This window comes from Chlorocebus sabaeus, chromosome 12 (genome assembly GCF_047675955.1).
Source record: "Chlorocebus sabaeus isolate Y175 chromosome 12, mChlSab1.0.hap1, whole genome shotgun sequence".
In the NCBI taxonomy this organism is placed as follows: Eukaryota; Metazoa; Chordata; class Mammalia; order Primates; family Cercopithecidae; genus Chlorocebus; species Chlorocebus sabaeus.
The window spans coordinates 34,279,287-34,296,237 of record NC_132915.1 but is presented as its reverse complement, the minus strand read 5'-3'; the positions used below and the strand labels follow the sequence as shown (position 1 = coordinate 34,296,237).

General features: G+C 33.9%; 1 protein-coding gene across 4 annotated transcripts in view; it reads right to left on the bottom strand.

The window, feature by feature from the left end:
- Positions 1 to 16,951, bottom strand: part of JAK2 (Janus kinase 2) — a 148,631-nt gene that overhangs the window by 54,324 nt on the left and 77,356 nt on the right. For all 4 annotated transcript variants that reach the window (XM_073021559.1, XM_073021558.1, XM_073021560.1 and 1 more), the window contains 8 exons: positions 14,074 to 14,231; positions 12,339 to 12,450; positions 9,977 to 10,163; positions 9,131 to 9,258; positions 6,605 to 6,739; positions 5,456 to 5,543; positions 1,615 to 1,742; positions 739 to 877 (listed from right to left, as the gene is read on the bottom strand). In XM_073021559.1, coding sequence (XP_072877660.1) covers positions 739 to 877; positions 1,615 to 1,742; positions 5,456 to 5,543; positions 6,605 to 6,739; positions 9,131 to 9,258; positions 9,977 to 10,163; positions 12,339 to 12,450; positions 14,074 to 14,231 — 1,075 coding nt within the window. The remainder of the gene's footprint in view (positions 1 to 738; positions 878 to 1,614; positions 1,743 to 5,455; positions 5,544 to 6,604; positions 6,740 to 9,130; positions 9,259 to 9,976; positions 10,164 to 12,338; positions 12,451 to 14,073; positions 14,232 to 16,951) is intronic.

Below are 16,951 nucleotides of genomic sequence, written 5' to 3'. Positions count from 1 at the left end.
TAAAATTTCCCAGAATACCAGATGTAAGACCCTGTAAGAATTTTGTGCCATACTCTTGTACTACTGCCCAATTATCACTGTCTTCACTGTCAGATAAGTCATTATGTACTATTGGCTTAAATTGATCATTTTAGAATCTAAATTTGGAACATCCAATTAGAGAAATTAGCTAAGATAACAAAATTCATTTATAATTATCTAGACCCCCCAAAAAACCCCTCTCAACTATCTGACTGAAATTTGTATTTTTAACCCACTGTGTTAAGTAGTAAAGATTAACAAATACAAATGAAAGTTTTTTAAGGTTTTAAAAAGTCAGAATTAGCTGGATAATTAAACTAATTTCTTCACAGAGGGTAGAAAAAAATCCTAAGATCTCAGGCTAGATAAATTTTTATTTAGTGATGAGAAGAAAAAAATATTTAGAAAATTTACTTGTGGCTTAAGGAATATTAGAAAACCTCATATTAAAAATAGATAAAATCCTATCCTTCACATATAGAGATTAAAACTGTTTTTAAAAAATCACCTCACAGTCCATAGTTATATGCTTATAAGAAAGAAAAATAGAGACTAAGATTTAACCAACAATTTAAATGGCTAAAAGTGATAGATACTTTTATTATTAATCAGGAACATATGAATTAAATGGAGTTCAAGGAAAATTAACAACATGCTCTTTACACCACTGCCCAAGTAAAGTTTAGTAACATTATATATAATCCCTCTAGAACTTACTGTCCTTTGGCAAAACTGTAATACTAATGCCAGGATCACTAAGTTTGATGAAAGGAGGATTTCCTGTCTTCCTGTCTTCTTCTCTGATAAGTAGAATATTTTTGGCGCACACATTCCCGTGAATAAGGGTGTTTTCTTCCTAGCAGAGTTAAACGCACATATATTCAAATATCAATCCACAAATATTTGAGCATTTAGTAGTTCAAGCCCCCAAAACAGATTTAAAGAAGAAAAATATATAAGATAGTATAATAAATATTAATTTGGAGGCATGCATTGAGAAAAAAGGAAATTTATGACTCCTAACTATGCTTCCCGTTTTACATTTTAAATAACACAATAATCTATGCTTGTGATGAAATGAATAAATTAAAACTACCCAATGCCACTTAACGTGAGTTCTAAAGCTGAGATGGTTTGTGTTTCTGGATGGGAGCTGACATTAAGAAACACTACTTCAGTTCTGCAGCAGAACACAGGTGCACCCTGAGGGGTCTGATCACTAGCAGGCCCTCTGGTACTCTTCTCTGTCAACGCTGCTTTCTCATGGACCATAATGTACAATGGCCCAAAAATAGAGAAGCACATGTTGCTGCATAATTTTTGGTTGAATTTTCTAAATCCAAAAGACACAAAATACAGACTGTATATTAGTAGTTCTAAGATATTGATAGGATGACAAAACTTTTTTTCAAAAGTGATTTTACATACATAAACATATGCCTGAAGTAATCTCTTTTATCACCTAACACAGACTGTTTTACATGAATTGGCATCCAATTACAGATTTATTTTTTGTTTCCAGGTAAAGATAATTTGTATATTGTTTTATAAAATAAAACAGTATCTTTTTGATAAAATGGATATACTACTTACTAGAAAATGCATGGCCCATGCCAACTGTTTCGCAACTTCAAGTTTCCATAATATATTTATACAATTTTTATTCTTTTTCAGGTATGTATCTAGTGATCCAAATTTTACAAACTCCTGAACCAGAATATCTGCATTAAAATATAAGTAATAATAAGGTGTAAGTATAAATATAATTAAATATATGTAATTTAAATCTTCATATACTTACATGTGACTATTATAGGCAAAGAAATTAAATTAGGCAAAACTCACAACTTCAAAGAAAACTTAATGGATACACAGCATTATATTTTTGGTTTTTAGTTTACTTACAACAGCAAGAGTAGGAGTCTAAACAATTATATGTTATTTTTTATATATATATATAACATAAATGTATAATATATAATATATCAGCACACCTTTATATATTAGTACTGAATTATGGCTGTTTTTTTTTTTTAAATGAAAATTTCTCACTTAATTTATCATCCACGTAACGTTTTAGACATTCAGACCTTCCTGAAGTTCTTCTACACACAAAAATTACTAACAATGTCTATAGTATTATAGACATAAAGGAGAATTTTAGTTCTAGCTCCATTTAATCTTTTAATTTATTCTGCAAAAAATACAAAAATGTTTTGCGCTGCTTTATCTTTAAAACTTTTTTTTTAAAAAAAAATATAAAACATATTTTGCCAGAAAAGCAAGTGTTGGCTTCCAAAAACAATCCTGGACTCCTTCATGGTCCACAGGAGCCTCTCAGATACCCCCATATAACAGGTTCCAAACCACTGCTTTTGAAAATACTATCAATTTTCAAAGATATGAAAAAATGTTATACAAGTGTAGATATGGATTTAATCTGCATTACTAGTGGAAAATAGGGAATTATATAAACAATTTTCTTGAATGTAAGCTTTGTGAGGCACTAAAATACAGGCATACCTCGAAGATATTACCAGTTTGGTTTTAGACTACCATAATAAAGCAAGTCATTAATTTATTGGTATCCCAATACATATAAAACTTGTATTTACACTATAATGGAGTCTATTTAGTGTGCAACAGCATTATATCTTAAAAAAAAAAAAAAACAAAGAATATACTTTAAAAAAATACTTTATTGCCAAAAAAGGTGCTAATGATAATCTGAGCCTTCAGAAAGTTGTAATCTTTTTGCTTGCGGAGGATCTTGCCTTTTGATGTTAATGGCTGCTGACTGATCATGGTGGTGGCTGCTTAAAGTTCAGGTGGCTGCAGCAGTTTCTTAAAATAAGACAACAATGAAATTCACTGCAGACTCTTCCTTTCATGAAAGACTTCTCTGTAGCATGCAATGCTGTTTCATAGCATTCTACCCACAGTAGAACTTTATAGGGTCAGTCCTCTCAAACCCTGCCACTACTTTATCAACCAAGTTTATGTAATATTCCAAGCCTTTTGTTGTCATTTCACCATGTTCACAGCATCATCACTAGGAGTAGATTCCATCTTAAGAAACCACTTTCTTTGCTTATCCATAAGAAGCAACGCCTCATTCTTTCAGGGTTTACTCATGAGATTGTAGCAACTGAGTCACATCTTCAAGCTCCACTTCTTAGTTCTCTTACTGTTTCCACCACCTCTGCAGTGACTTCCTTCATTAAAGTACTATATCCCTCAAAGTCATCCAGGAGGGTTAGAATGAACTTTTCCAAATTCCTATTAATGTTACCATTTTGATCTCCTTCCATGAACCATGAATGCTATTCCTGGCATCTAGAATGGTGAATCCTTCCATAAGTTTTTCTACTTACTTTACCCAGATCCACCAGAGGAATCACTATCTATGGCAGCTTAGCCTTACAAAATGTATTTCTTAGATAAGAAGACTTGAAAGTTGAAATCACTCCTTGATCCATGGGCTGCAGAACGGATATTATGTCACCAAGCATGAAAATAACATGAATATCCTTGTACATCTCCATCAGAGTGCTTGGGTGACCAGGTGCATTGTCAATGAGCAGTAATACTTAGAAAGCAATCTTTTTTTCTGAGCAGATCTCAACAATGGGCTTAAAATAGTCAGTAAACCATGCTATAAACAGATGTGCTGTCATCCAGGCTTTATTGTTCCATTTATAGAGCACAGGCAGAGTAGACTTAGCATAATTTGTAGAGCCCTGGGATTTTTGGAATGGTAAATGAGCACTGGTTTGAATTTCAAGTCACCAGTGGCATTAGCCCTTAGCAAGAGGGTCAGCGTGTCCTTTGAAGCTTTGAAGGCAAGCACTGACTTCTCCTCTCTAGCTGTGGAAGTCCTAGATGGCATATTCTTCCAACAGAAGGCTGTTTTGTTTACATTTGAAAATCTGTTTGTTAGTGTCACCATCTTCATCAATGGTCCTTGCTAGATCTTCTGGATAACTTTCTGTAGCTTCCACATCAGCATTATTTGCTTCACCTTGCACTTATGCTGTGGACATGGCTTCTTTTCTTAAACCTCATGAACCAACCTCTGGTAGCTTCCAGCTTTTCTTCTGCAGCTTCCTCACCTCTCTCGGCCTTCACAGAACTGAAGATCAGTAAGGTCTTGCTCTAGATTGGGCTTTGGCTTAAGGGAATGTTGTGGCTAGTTTGATCTTCTATCTAGAACTTTCTCTGTATCATCAATAAGGCTGTTCACTTTCTTGCAATTTATGTGCTTACAGGAGTAGCACTTTCAGTTTCCTTCAAGGACTTTTCCTTTGGATTCGTAACTTGCCTTTTTAGTGCAAGAGGCCTAGCTTTCAGCCTGTCTTGGCTTTCAGTATGCCTTCCTCACTAAGCCATCTTCATCAGTGGTCTCTGCTACATCTTCTGGATAACTTGCTGCAGCTTCCACATCAGCATTTGCTGCTTCATTTCTAGCTTTCGATTTAAAGTGAGAGATGGGTGAATATTCCTTTCACTTGAACATTTAAAGACCATTATGGGATTATTAAATGGCCTAATTTCAATATTGTTGTCTCGGGGAATAGGGAGGCCCCAGGAGAGGGAGAGAGACAGAGGAATGGCTCATTGATGGAGCAGTCAGAGCACACACCGCATTTATCTATGAAGTTTGCCTTCTTATATTCTCTCTGAGACACCCCAGAATAATTACAATACTAGCATTAAAGATTACTGATCACAGATCACCATGATTTTTTTTAAAGTTTGAAATGTTGCCAGAATTACCAAAATATGACACAGAGACATGAAATGAGCACATGCTGTTGGAAAACTGTTGCCGACAGAGTTGCTAGACACTGGGTTGCCATAAACCTTCAATATGTAAAAAATAGAATATCTAAGAAGCACAATAAAGCAAGGTGCAATAAAATGAGGCATGCCTGTATACTATTAAAGCTTGGGGTATGATTTATACTTTTAGTAGTTTCTATGAACAACCTAAATTTAACCAAAAAATATATCTAGTATCATATCAACATAATATTTTCAGTCAGTTCCATTAAAAATTAAGTGTATCATTTATATGCTTTGTCTTCATAATTCCAGAGAAGTTTGTAATGAAAAGGCCAGTTATTCCAATGTTATCTTGAACCTGCCATAATCTCTTTTGCTATCATGAACACAAAATGTTATAGACATTTGTTTCCTATAATACTCTATTGTTTGGGCATTGTAACCTTCTACTTTTAACTTTATTCATTGGTTTCCTTTTTCACAAGATATAACTGAACAGTCCTACAGTGTTTTCAGTTTCAAAAATATTTAATTCCTGTTAAATTGTGGGTTACACTGACACCTAGCTGTGATCCTGAAACTGAATTTTCTATATAAACAAAAATAGATGATCTGATAAAGGCATTAGAAAGCCTGTAGTTTTACTTACTCTCCTCTCCACAGACACATACTCCATAATTTAAAACCAAATGCTTGTGAGAAAGCTTGCTCATCATGCTTGCTGCTTCAAAGAAAGACTAAGGAAAAGAAAAACAAAAAGTACAAAGAATTGTTGTTTGACTGTTGTCCATAGGTACTCAGTTCAGAAAATTCTCTCTGCCATAATAAAGATGCACTTTCTCCTACTCTCAGCATGACTATAGATAAGGATACAATGTGCTTTGGTCCCTTTATATGGACCTGCAACTACCATCAGCGTTCTGAGGAAACCCTTGTGTAAGTCTGGAATATGGAGATCAAAGAGAGACAGCAAGAGTGGTACAGGAATCATGAATGATGCCAGTCAAACAGGCTTGATGCATAACACCTGAAATAGAGGACAGATGTACAACCAGAGGTAGACATCAGAGATAGATATAGGGAACTTAGATGGATGTAGCCTTTAAATAATACTTGCTAAAGAATTAAAAATGTGCAGATAAAATATCATGACATCTGTGTCAGGACACTAGCATAGTTTTAACATCACTCCAATTCCACTAGACATTGACTAGAACCACTGGGTATGATTGTTTAGTGAATCACGATCACCAATACTGTGGTGTTCTGGATTAGAACAACTCTTTGGCTTGAACTTTTCACATTACCTTCCACTAACACCCTTTAAGATATTGTAAGTATCATATCTTGCTGTGTTCGGAGCTCTGGCAACTGGCCACAGGGTCTGCCAGCTAGCATCTCTGGATGATGCCCAGAGGCATCCAGATTTCACTAAGTATGTTCCTTAGTACAGTGCCTTTGAAACTTTTTTTTTTTTAAATAAATGAAATTGTAGAAGAACCTCTGTGTAACCCATAAAGCTCTGGGGAGCCAAGTTTGAAAATCATGGCCACAGTATATGCAGAAATGTAATAACACTCCTAACATGCTAAACATAATTAGTTTGGAATTAATTTTTTTTAATCCTGTAATTTTCAAACCCTGTAATTCTATAGCCCCACAAGAATATATCCTCAGAGAAGTCCTTGATACATTTAAAACTTACAATTTTGAAAAGCTGCACACATGAGTATGTTGTATGAATATGAGAGTACATCTTTAAACAGCATAAACTACATGAACTAAAGAACATACACACCTCTGAATAGTTTCTATGTGCTTTATCCAGAACTTTTAAAAGAACTTCTGTTTCATGAAGTTGACCATAGTCTCCTACTTCTCTTCGTATGCCTTTAAAAATCTTTGTAAAAGTGCCTTGGCCAAGGCTTTCATTCTTCAAGAGAAAAAGGTAAAAGTAAAGAATGAGTAAAGATGGAGAACAAAGTAGGAACAAGAAAATATGTTCAATGAGGAAGAATTTTTTTTTAATCCATAAGCAGGTATTTTCCTTAGAGTCTAAATCCAGATTTGAGACTCCAAATTAATTCTTTTATTCTGCTTCCTTAAATAGTAATGAGAGACAGAAAACAAGGATTAATGAATTAAGTGTATTTTGGCTCTACTTGGTTTTGAAATCTCCTGAATGGGCTATAATTATCACTTTTTAAAAATAGAGTCAGTGTTTACCTACATTTGCTCACATGAGAATCATTTTGTTTGCCTTTCCTACTAGTACAATAGAGAATGTGGTCTGCAGAGGCAGAATATCTGACTTTATCTTATTACCACTTTTATGACCTTGTACAGGCTATTTAATCTCTGTGCTGCAGCTGTCTTGGTTTCTTCATCTGAAAAATGAGAAAAGTAACTATTTTCCTATAGGATTGTTATAAACAATAAGTGAATAAATACAAAAAGCCCTTAGTACAGTCCATGACACATAGTAAATGTGCATTAAGTATTAGCTATTACTACTAATACTAGTATTTCTTGCATATCTTTACAAAGTAATTGTTGAAAGCCTGCACTCTGAAGTAACGCTGCTTGTGTTCAAATCCAAGGTCTACTATTTATTAGTTTTGTAATGTTAGTCAAGTTACCTGGCCACTCTGTTTCCTGTTATTCACATGAGGACTTGTCTCCTTAAAGAGCTCAGATACCAGTTGTTCTTTCTCATTCTGCCCTAACGCCCCTTAATCCCTCTTTCATATAACCCATTTCTTTCTCCCTAACCCCTACGTTCTTAATAATTTCTTCAGATCTGTCTTGCAGTTCACATCTCTCTTCAGCTATAAGTAATTTCCTTTTCATCCTGTATATTCTGTTTTAATGTCAGTGATGATATTTATCATTTCTATGCTTTTTTCCTGAAATCTTTTTTGTTAAAACAATGTCTTATTTCTCCATGGTTTCAATTCCTTTTCTATTTTTAAACATGTATATATATTTTATAGTCTGTATCTGAAAATTCTGTGATAGGAAGTTCCTGGAGTTCTAATTTTGATGTTTGTTGGTCTACTGACTCTTACTTAATCCTGCATTTTTCCTTGTATGTTTCTAAATTTTCTATTAAAAGCTCATGTTTGGAATGGTTTTATCTGTGGGAATCATGGGTTGCCTAGGTTAAGAGTATGTGGTTCCAAAAAGATTTTTTTGTTTCTTCTAAGCACCACACAATATTAGGAGAGGACCACTTTTAATTTAGAGTTTCTCAGTCTATGTAGGTAGTATAATGAAACCCAAATTCAAAAGCTTGTGATGACAAATTCTTAGGAGAGACTGCTTTTCCTCACTAGAAACCCAATTAAAAATGACAAAATTCCTTTTCTTCTCTGCTTGCCAGTGGGTGAATTTTTCACATTCTATATATTGTTTTACTGAGGATGTATTTACTTAAGGGTCCTAGTTTTATTCAGGGATAGTCTCACTTTTAACTCCTTGCCTTGTGCAGGTCTGAGACCTGGCCCTTTTAAATTGCTTTTAAGTCTTAACCCCCTTGATAAATGTGGCTGATCACCAGTCTCACCACCTGGCAGCCAAATTATCAGATCTTATGTACTACAGTTGACTCTTGAACAGCATGGGTTTGGACTGCACAGGTCCATTTATGTGTGGATATTTTTTCAATAAATCCAGTGGGCCCTCTGTACTGGCAAGGCAGGTTCTGCATCTGCAAGGAAACTCAGATGGAAAATACAGTATTTCTGCACTCCAGCCTGGGTGACAGAGCAAGTCCTCCTCTAAAAAATAAATAATTTTTAAAAATAATTAATAGTTACTTTTTAAAAGAAATACAGTGTTCATAGGATGTAAAACCCGTGTATATGGAGGGCCAACTTTTCATACCCACAGGTTCCACTTAAGTATCCTCACATTTTGGTATCCATGGGTAGTCCTGGAACCAATCCCTCATGGACACTGAGAGATGGCTGGATTTTTGTCTCAGTTTCTTCTTTATTTTTAACCCCTTGAATTTCCCTTATTTTCTTGAGAACTTGAGAGTAACAATATAGGTCTTTGTAGATTTTTAATTTTTAATTTTTGTGAAGAATCATTTTTAAATTTCCAAAAAGAAAATTAAGATTCCATTCTTAGGATAATTAAGATAATTAATTTTGCTAACATCTAACACAAGGTTCGTATATCTTTCAAAGGAAAAATATTTAAATCATAACTAAATTTGTATATAACAAAATAATTCCAAATGACACATGAATGTAAATCAAGAAAACAGATGTTGTTTTAAAAGGACAAAAAAGACAGTAATCAGTATCTAATGACTTACAAATATCAAATCTTCATTTCTGATTTTGTGAAACACCATTTGGTTCATATGAGTAGGCCTCTGTAATGTTGGTGAGGTTGGTACATCAGAAACACCATTCGTTCTGAAGACTAGAAGGTTTGATTTATCTAAAAAAATAAAATACATATATATCACGTCAAAATACACTGAAAATATGAATTGCGCCAAGGAGGAGTAAAATGAAATATGTTCTATATATAAGAAATGCTTAATAACTCCTCATTGTTCTTTTTTATAATAGAAAATTATTTTAGGGGTTAACTCATTGAACTTTGATGTATTATTCTTAGTTACTTCATATATTCAAAATTATAATCACTTTCTTAACTAATGTAATTTGCATTTTGATGTATTCCTGCCAGTTATTTCATTAATTCAAAATTATAGTAACTTCCTTAACTTATACAATTTTTCAGAAATTTTAATAATTTTTAATAGTAAGGCTCATTATTTCAAGGAATTTCCAACTTTACTATCTTTATTTTTAAAATACAGCAATTAAAATCCTCAAAGTATATGAAAATTTTTACTTAAAACAACATGAGAATTTAGTAGTGAGATCTTACTAGTTCAATAAATGACATCATACCACAAAATTATGTTTAAAATCTCATTTTAGAATAATTGAACTTCAAGTCACTTCTAGACCACCAAAACCAAAGTAAACAATCTTATTTGATGATGCTTGTACAACAGAATAAGATAAAATTAACTTTTAGAGCTGCTTCTTTCATATATCCTTTGAAATCAATGTACTAAAGATACTTCACACCACATACACAATCCATGACCAGTAATTTAAAAATAACTAGAAAATTATCTTACCTTTTGGCTTTGGGGGACAGCACTTAGTAAACTGGAAAATTATATTGTCTGAGCGAACGGTTTCCATCTGGTAACAATTCAAAAGATCTTTAAGACTGCTGAAGTTCTTCTTTGTCCCACTGAGGTTGTACTCTTCATTCTCATTTTTTGTAATCAAACAGTGTTTATATTCAATGACATTTTCTCGCTGTATAAGTTTAATTATAAAGAAAGGGAGGGATACTCACAATGGATATCATAGTGATTATTCTGACAAAATGATATCACAAGAACAAGCAAGAGAATAAACATTTGAACCAAGAATCCAATGTAGTGCCAGTATAGTAATAGAAGTACTTAGTTCCTCAAAAGGGCAAGTTACAATTTCTCAGCCTATAAAAGTGGTTTAAAAGTTAATTTTATGAAAACGTATGGAAGAAGGCAATGATAATTAATAGCAATAGTAATACCATCCTTAATAGTTTCCCATCATTTGTAAGATAAAGCCTAAAACAAATGTAGCATATAGAGCCTTCCATGAGCTGGTTTCTGCCTCCATCTCCAATCTCAGCTCCTGCCACTGCCAACATACAACCTATGTTCCAGCCATATTAAATGACTTAAATCATTTCAAGCAAATGCCATGCTGCTTCATGCCTTGATAACTCTTCATGCTATCTCTCTACCTAAGAATGTATACCCACTTCTTCTGAGCAGCGAACCTTTCTTTATTCATTCATCAAAACTCAGTTCAAGTACCACTTTTTCTAAGAGGTCCTCTCTCATGCTCACCTCATTGCACAAGCAAAGGTGAACATTCAGACATTCCACTGCACCACCATTGTATTTGTATAATTATCTTTAATATGACATTTTTAATATTTTGCAGTTTTTAAATATTTGTCTTATGCACTATATTATGAACTTGTTCATCTATTTTTTTAAGGTGCATTTTATAAACATATTCATTCTACTCAGAAACATTTATATAAAATCTACCAATACCTCAAGGTCAATCAAGTTCTTCCTATGCCAAATGACCTTTCTTGTTTTTGTTTTTTTTTTCTGAGACAGTGTCTCGCTCTGTTGCCAGGCTGGAATGCAGTGGCACAATTTTGGCTCACTGCAACCTCTGCCTCCCGGGTTCAAGCGATTCTCCTGCCTCAGCCTCCCGAGTAGCTGGGACTACAGGTGTGTACCACCATGCCCAGCTAATTTTTATAATTTTAGTTTCACCATTTCACCACATTGGCCAGGATGGTCTCGATCTCTTGACCTCGTGATCCACCTGCCTTGGCCTCCCAAAGTGCTGGGATTACAGGCGTGAGCCAACACACCCAGCCAACCTTTCTTAATAATTGTAAACCTGTCTCTTACTGTCTATATTTGCCTATGCTAGATAATTACATGTTCGATTTAGAATTTTTTGTATACTTGAAAATTTTTGTTTGTCCAGTAGATAAGTTTCTTGAAGGTAGGGCTGTAGCATAAACTCTCTAATATATAGCTCTCATATTAGGATTGGCACATACAGTGAACATAAAATATATATATATAGTTTTTGAATTGATACTTGAATATAATGTACTATTATCTGTTATAGTAAGAGGATACTTTGAAATTAGGATTACCAGTTTTACACAAAGGTGAAGTGATAGTGTAACCTACTTTCTGTAATCTACCCTCTACATATGCCAAATATAAGTTGCATTTTATAAAAATTAAAATAATTGAATAACAAAATTCTTATTTTCTCTATTTTTAAAAATCAAGATAAATTTGGAAGCTTCTATAAAGGTTCTTAGGATTTATACTATGAAATCGCCTCATAAGTGATAGTAAATAATCACAGATGAGATCCAAGATGATCTGTATTAACAGTGGGGTTTTACCTTTAAAACATGCATTGTAGACCACTATTCTTAATATTAGAAAATCACCAGTTAAAATTGCTTTAATGTTTCTTTGTTATTGCCCTATTTTTCTCTAATTCTGTTTCCTGTAATTCTGTAACCACTGTTAATAAACAGAAAATTTGCTTCCAATTTATTTTGTTCTACATCATGTGGCAGGGATTTCCAGTTTTGCAAAAAAAAAAGAAACATCAAGACACTTGATGAAATACCTTTTGACACACTGGTAACACCAAAACATCAGAAAATAAAATAAATGCAAAATAAAAGGACATAAATTATTTTACATTTTTATATAAACCCTGGGAATTATCTTATTTATTTGTACAGAATCTCTGAGGAAATTAAGCATTACACTAGTTATATCCTATATATAGCTATAATTCTGAGTATTAAAAAGGAAATATGGTAAATAATATGCAAAGGAAATTAAATGAACTAAAGTGTTACTATTAATAAGTGTGACATACCTCGACAGCAAAAGTCAGAAAATATTTATTAAAGTCCTTAGGACTGCATCGAAGTACATACAGTCCAGTCTGATTACCTGCTTTCTTCAGTTTACTAATGGCAAAATCCATCCTAAAGGTAAAGAAGAAGCAATTTGAATGATAATATAGCAAGCACCATAACATTATGACCAAGTGTCATCTAAAAAAATCAAAAGTCAAATCTAAAACTGTCAGAACTGTCTCCTCTACTTTATATGTTTAGCAATAATCCTTCAAAGGAAAAAATCAAAGTACCAAGCTGTTTTGCATAAGTTCAAACCATTTCAAGGGACAATTATATGGCTTTAAAAACCAATAAAAGGTATTATAAGACAAAATCACAAAGAACAATTTGTTCATTTGATTTTTCTGCCTGCTGATTACAAAGTTAATATTTTTAAAATCATATACTCTGAAAACTTCATTTAACCATGAAGATAATATGTCAGAAAATATTTATATATCTTCTACAATAGCAGTTACTGACATAGAAATCTGAATGCATGATTTTATTATTTAGTATGATAACAAAGTCTAAGAGAAGAACCATGGCAACTGACAAAGACAACTGATTTTTTAAAATTTTCTGTTTTCTGAAGCTGCACACCTTGAAAGAAAAGCAAAATCTAATCTATACAAAAGCAAGAATCATTCTGTTTCACTTATCACCATATTTCTAATATATAAACCAATGCTTGCACATAGTAGTTACTCGGTAAATATAAATAAAAGAATGTTTGAATGAATTTATGGATACATGAATAAAGGCAATTTTAAAAATATTTAACATGTAAATTACAGACGAAGTTCAAGTAGTACAACTTTTTCATAGCAACCATATTCATTACTAAAAAAATATTAAGCATAGACTAAATCAAGCCTTTATATTACCCAAAATGTATTTTCTCAAATACTTAGGGGTAGGTTAAATGCAAAGAACATAGTATGCTCACAATCCCAGATTTTCCCTTGCTCAAGTTATTCAAATCTGTTGTCAATATAAACCACATCCCACCTAAGAGATCATTAGGACTTAAGCTAAATAGGTGTTATGCATGTTATGCATGATAGCTGGCTTTACCCAGTATTAAAATAAGGATCTACAACCATGTGAGCCAATATGACAGTTACTAGCCACATGCAGCTATTTAAATGTAAAGAAATTAAAATTCAGTTCCTCGGTTGCACTAGCCACATCTCAAATGCTAAACAGCCACATGTAGCTAGTGGCTACTGTGTTACACAGCACAGATACAGAATATTTTCATCACTGCAGAAAGTTCTACATAGCACTAGTCTAGAAATGTGGAAATCAGATACATCTTGTGTTTGAACCTTTCAGTAGGAGATGGACTATCCAAAAATAAAGCATTTTCAAATTTTGCACTGTGGCTTCCTTACAGTATTTTAAAATTAATAACACACAAATTGGAGGCCTTTTTTACTAACATTCAGGAGCGAATCACACATAGGCGTGATTAACAAATGTTAAATTTGTACAAGTTATAAATATTATAGATTGGGATACAGATGGTAAATTATATACTAAATAATTCTAATTATTATGTAATCTGATTGCAAATAGCCTTTTGTTTAAAAAAACTTGTCAAATTAATGTTTTTTCCTAAACATACATGTATCACTCTGTTAAATCTTCTTTGTAAATATATCATTTACTTTTCTAAAAATTTACTTTTAAGTGTGTATTACTCACGAAATTGGGCCATGACAGTTGCTTTGTATATTTTCAAGCACTGTTGGAGGTGCTACTTCTTTACAGAGGTAATGATGTGCATCTGCAGTTAATCTATAATATCCATCAATTAATGACACGAAAGACAAAGCTTCCCTTAATGAGCTAAGTTCAATTTCCTAAGCAGAGAAAAGAAAAAGAAACAGCACGTTTTAGAAAGTCAACTCCATGTTAAATATTGAAAAAATTTTTCATTCCACGTTTTTAGAGTAATTCACCTAAATACATTTTCTTCTAAATTGCTCACATGTCTTTTATGGCTCAGTACTCAATATGAATTACAAATTCTTATGTCTGATATTTAAGATCCTCCTAAATACAGATTATCATACCTTCCCAGTTATAGTTCACTCTATATCCATTGTTTTACTTTATTTTCCAATGTCCTTCTTAGACTAATATACCAGTTATCTCAGCTAGAAATCTATTTAATATAAAAGTTGACATTAGAAATCATGAGCATTTCTTTTTTTTTTCTTTTTCTTTTTTCTTTTCTTTTTTTTTTATTATACTTTAAGTTCTAGGGTACATGTGCACAACGTGCAGGTCTGTTACATATGTACACGTGCCATGTTGGTGTGCTGCACCCATTAACTCGTAATTTACATTAGGTATATCTCCTAATGCTATCCCTCCCCCACCACACACAATAGGACCCGGTGTGTGATGATTCCCTTCCTGTGTCCAAGTGATCTCATTGTTCAATTCCTACCGATGAGTGAGAACATGCGGTATTTTTGAGGGTCTTGCTCCATTGCCCAGGCTGAAGTGCACTGGCACAATCTTGGCTTACTGCAACCTCCACCTCCCAGGCTCAAGCGATCCTCCCACCTAACCCTCATGAATAGCTGGGATTACAGGCGTGTGCCACCATGCCCAGCTAATTTTTGTATTTCTAGTAAACACAGGTTCTCGCCATGTTGGCCAGGCTGGTCTCCCAACTCCTGACCTCAAGTGATCCACCCACCTCGGTCTCCCAAAGTGTTGGGATTACAGGCGTAAGCCACAGACTACATACCAATTATATACTACTAAAGTTAAAGTATTCATGCTACAAACTAAAATGTTAGGAAATGTAGCTATGCTATGATTTTTTTTGTCCCCCCGCCCCCCGCCTCCCCATCAGAGTCTTGCTCCGTCGCCCAGGCTGGCGTGCAATGGCGCGATCTAGGCTCACTGCAACTTCTGCCTCCAGGGTTCAAGCAATTCTCCTGTCTCAGCCCCCCAAGATGCTGGGATTACAGGCACACGCCAAGACGCCCAGCTAATTTTTGTATTTTTAGCAGAGACAGGGTTCCAACATGTTGTCCAGGCTAGTCTCAAACTCCTGACCTCATGATCCACCCGCCTTGGCCTCCCAAAGTGCTGGGATTACAAGCGTGAGTCACCATGCCCAGCCTGACTGTATCTTAATACATGTGTGAACATATAATCAGCCTAAAATGCTGCATGTTACTTAAATGCCAAAATATATGTACATATATAAAAATATTTCTATTTTTACATACAAAAAGTCAGTTATATAAAGAAAAAAGCCCCATTTGTAACAAAAAGGATGCAATATCAATAATTAACAAAAACTTCAAAACACTCTTATACAACTTTTTATTTAAATATACAGAAGATTAACCATGTTCTTGGTAGGAAAATCCAATATGATAAAAATGTAAAATTCCTCTCTAAATTAATTTTCTAATTTGTCTCAATCACATTAAAAATACCAATAGATACCAGAAGCTGTACCTAGAAAAACAGGGCAAACATGAGATTCAGAAAATCAGATCCAATATAAGAGAGATGAAAACACAGTTACCAGGATGAGAAAGGAATGACCAAAAATTACAGCTGTACAAAATAATAGCTGTACCTAGAAAGCTTCCAGTCCACACTATAAAGTAAGACACTGTGATCGAAGAGGTACTTCTCCAGAAAAGAAGTAAAAACACTATCATATGTGACAGGTTTGATGATGTGAAATTTTGTATTGAAAAGCCCACTACTTTACAGAGTTCTTGTAGAAAATGAAAATAAAGCTAGATACAAAGGAAAAATCATAAAGCAATAATTAACTCCTGGAAAAAGTTATATAAGAATGAAAATGTGATTACAGCATATTTCTTGGCCCAGCCATGAACAATATTTACATAATCATAAAAGAATACAGAATAGAGTCCTAAATCAAAAATTATAATAAAGAGAAAAGCGTGTGACATGTTTGAATGATAAAAGGTATTTAGCGGCCAGGCGTGGTGCCTCATGCCTGTAATCCCAACACTTTGGGAGGCCGAGGCGGGTGGATCACGAGGTCAGGAGATCGAGACCATCCTGGCTAACATGGTGAAACCCCGTCTCTACTAAAAATACAAAAAATTAGCCGTGCATGGTGGCGGGCACCTGTAGTCCCAGCTACTCGGGAGGCTGAGGCAGGAGAATGACGTGAACCCGGGAGGTGGAGCTTACAGTGAGCCAAGATCACACCACAGCACTCTAGCCTGGATGACAGAGCGAGACTTCATCTCAAAAAAAACAAAACAAAACAAAACAAAACAAAAAAAAACAGGTATTATAAAAGATATTCTAAACAAAATTAAAAGACTTGGAGATTACAAACATGTACAACAAAGGAATATACCTAACATACACTGGGGGAATAAAACCTATAAAACAATTAAAAATAAAAAAAGAAAACTAGTCAAAGGATGTGAAAAGGTAGTCCACAGAAGAATAAATATTAAAGCTGACCTATAAACACATGAGGTATTGCTCAATCTCAGGTTCTAATTAAGGAAATGAAATATAACAGGAGAGCATTATTTACCCATTGATTTGGCAGAAAAAT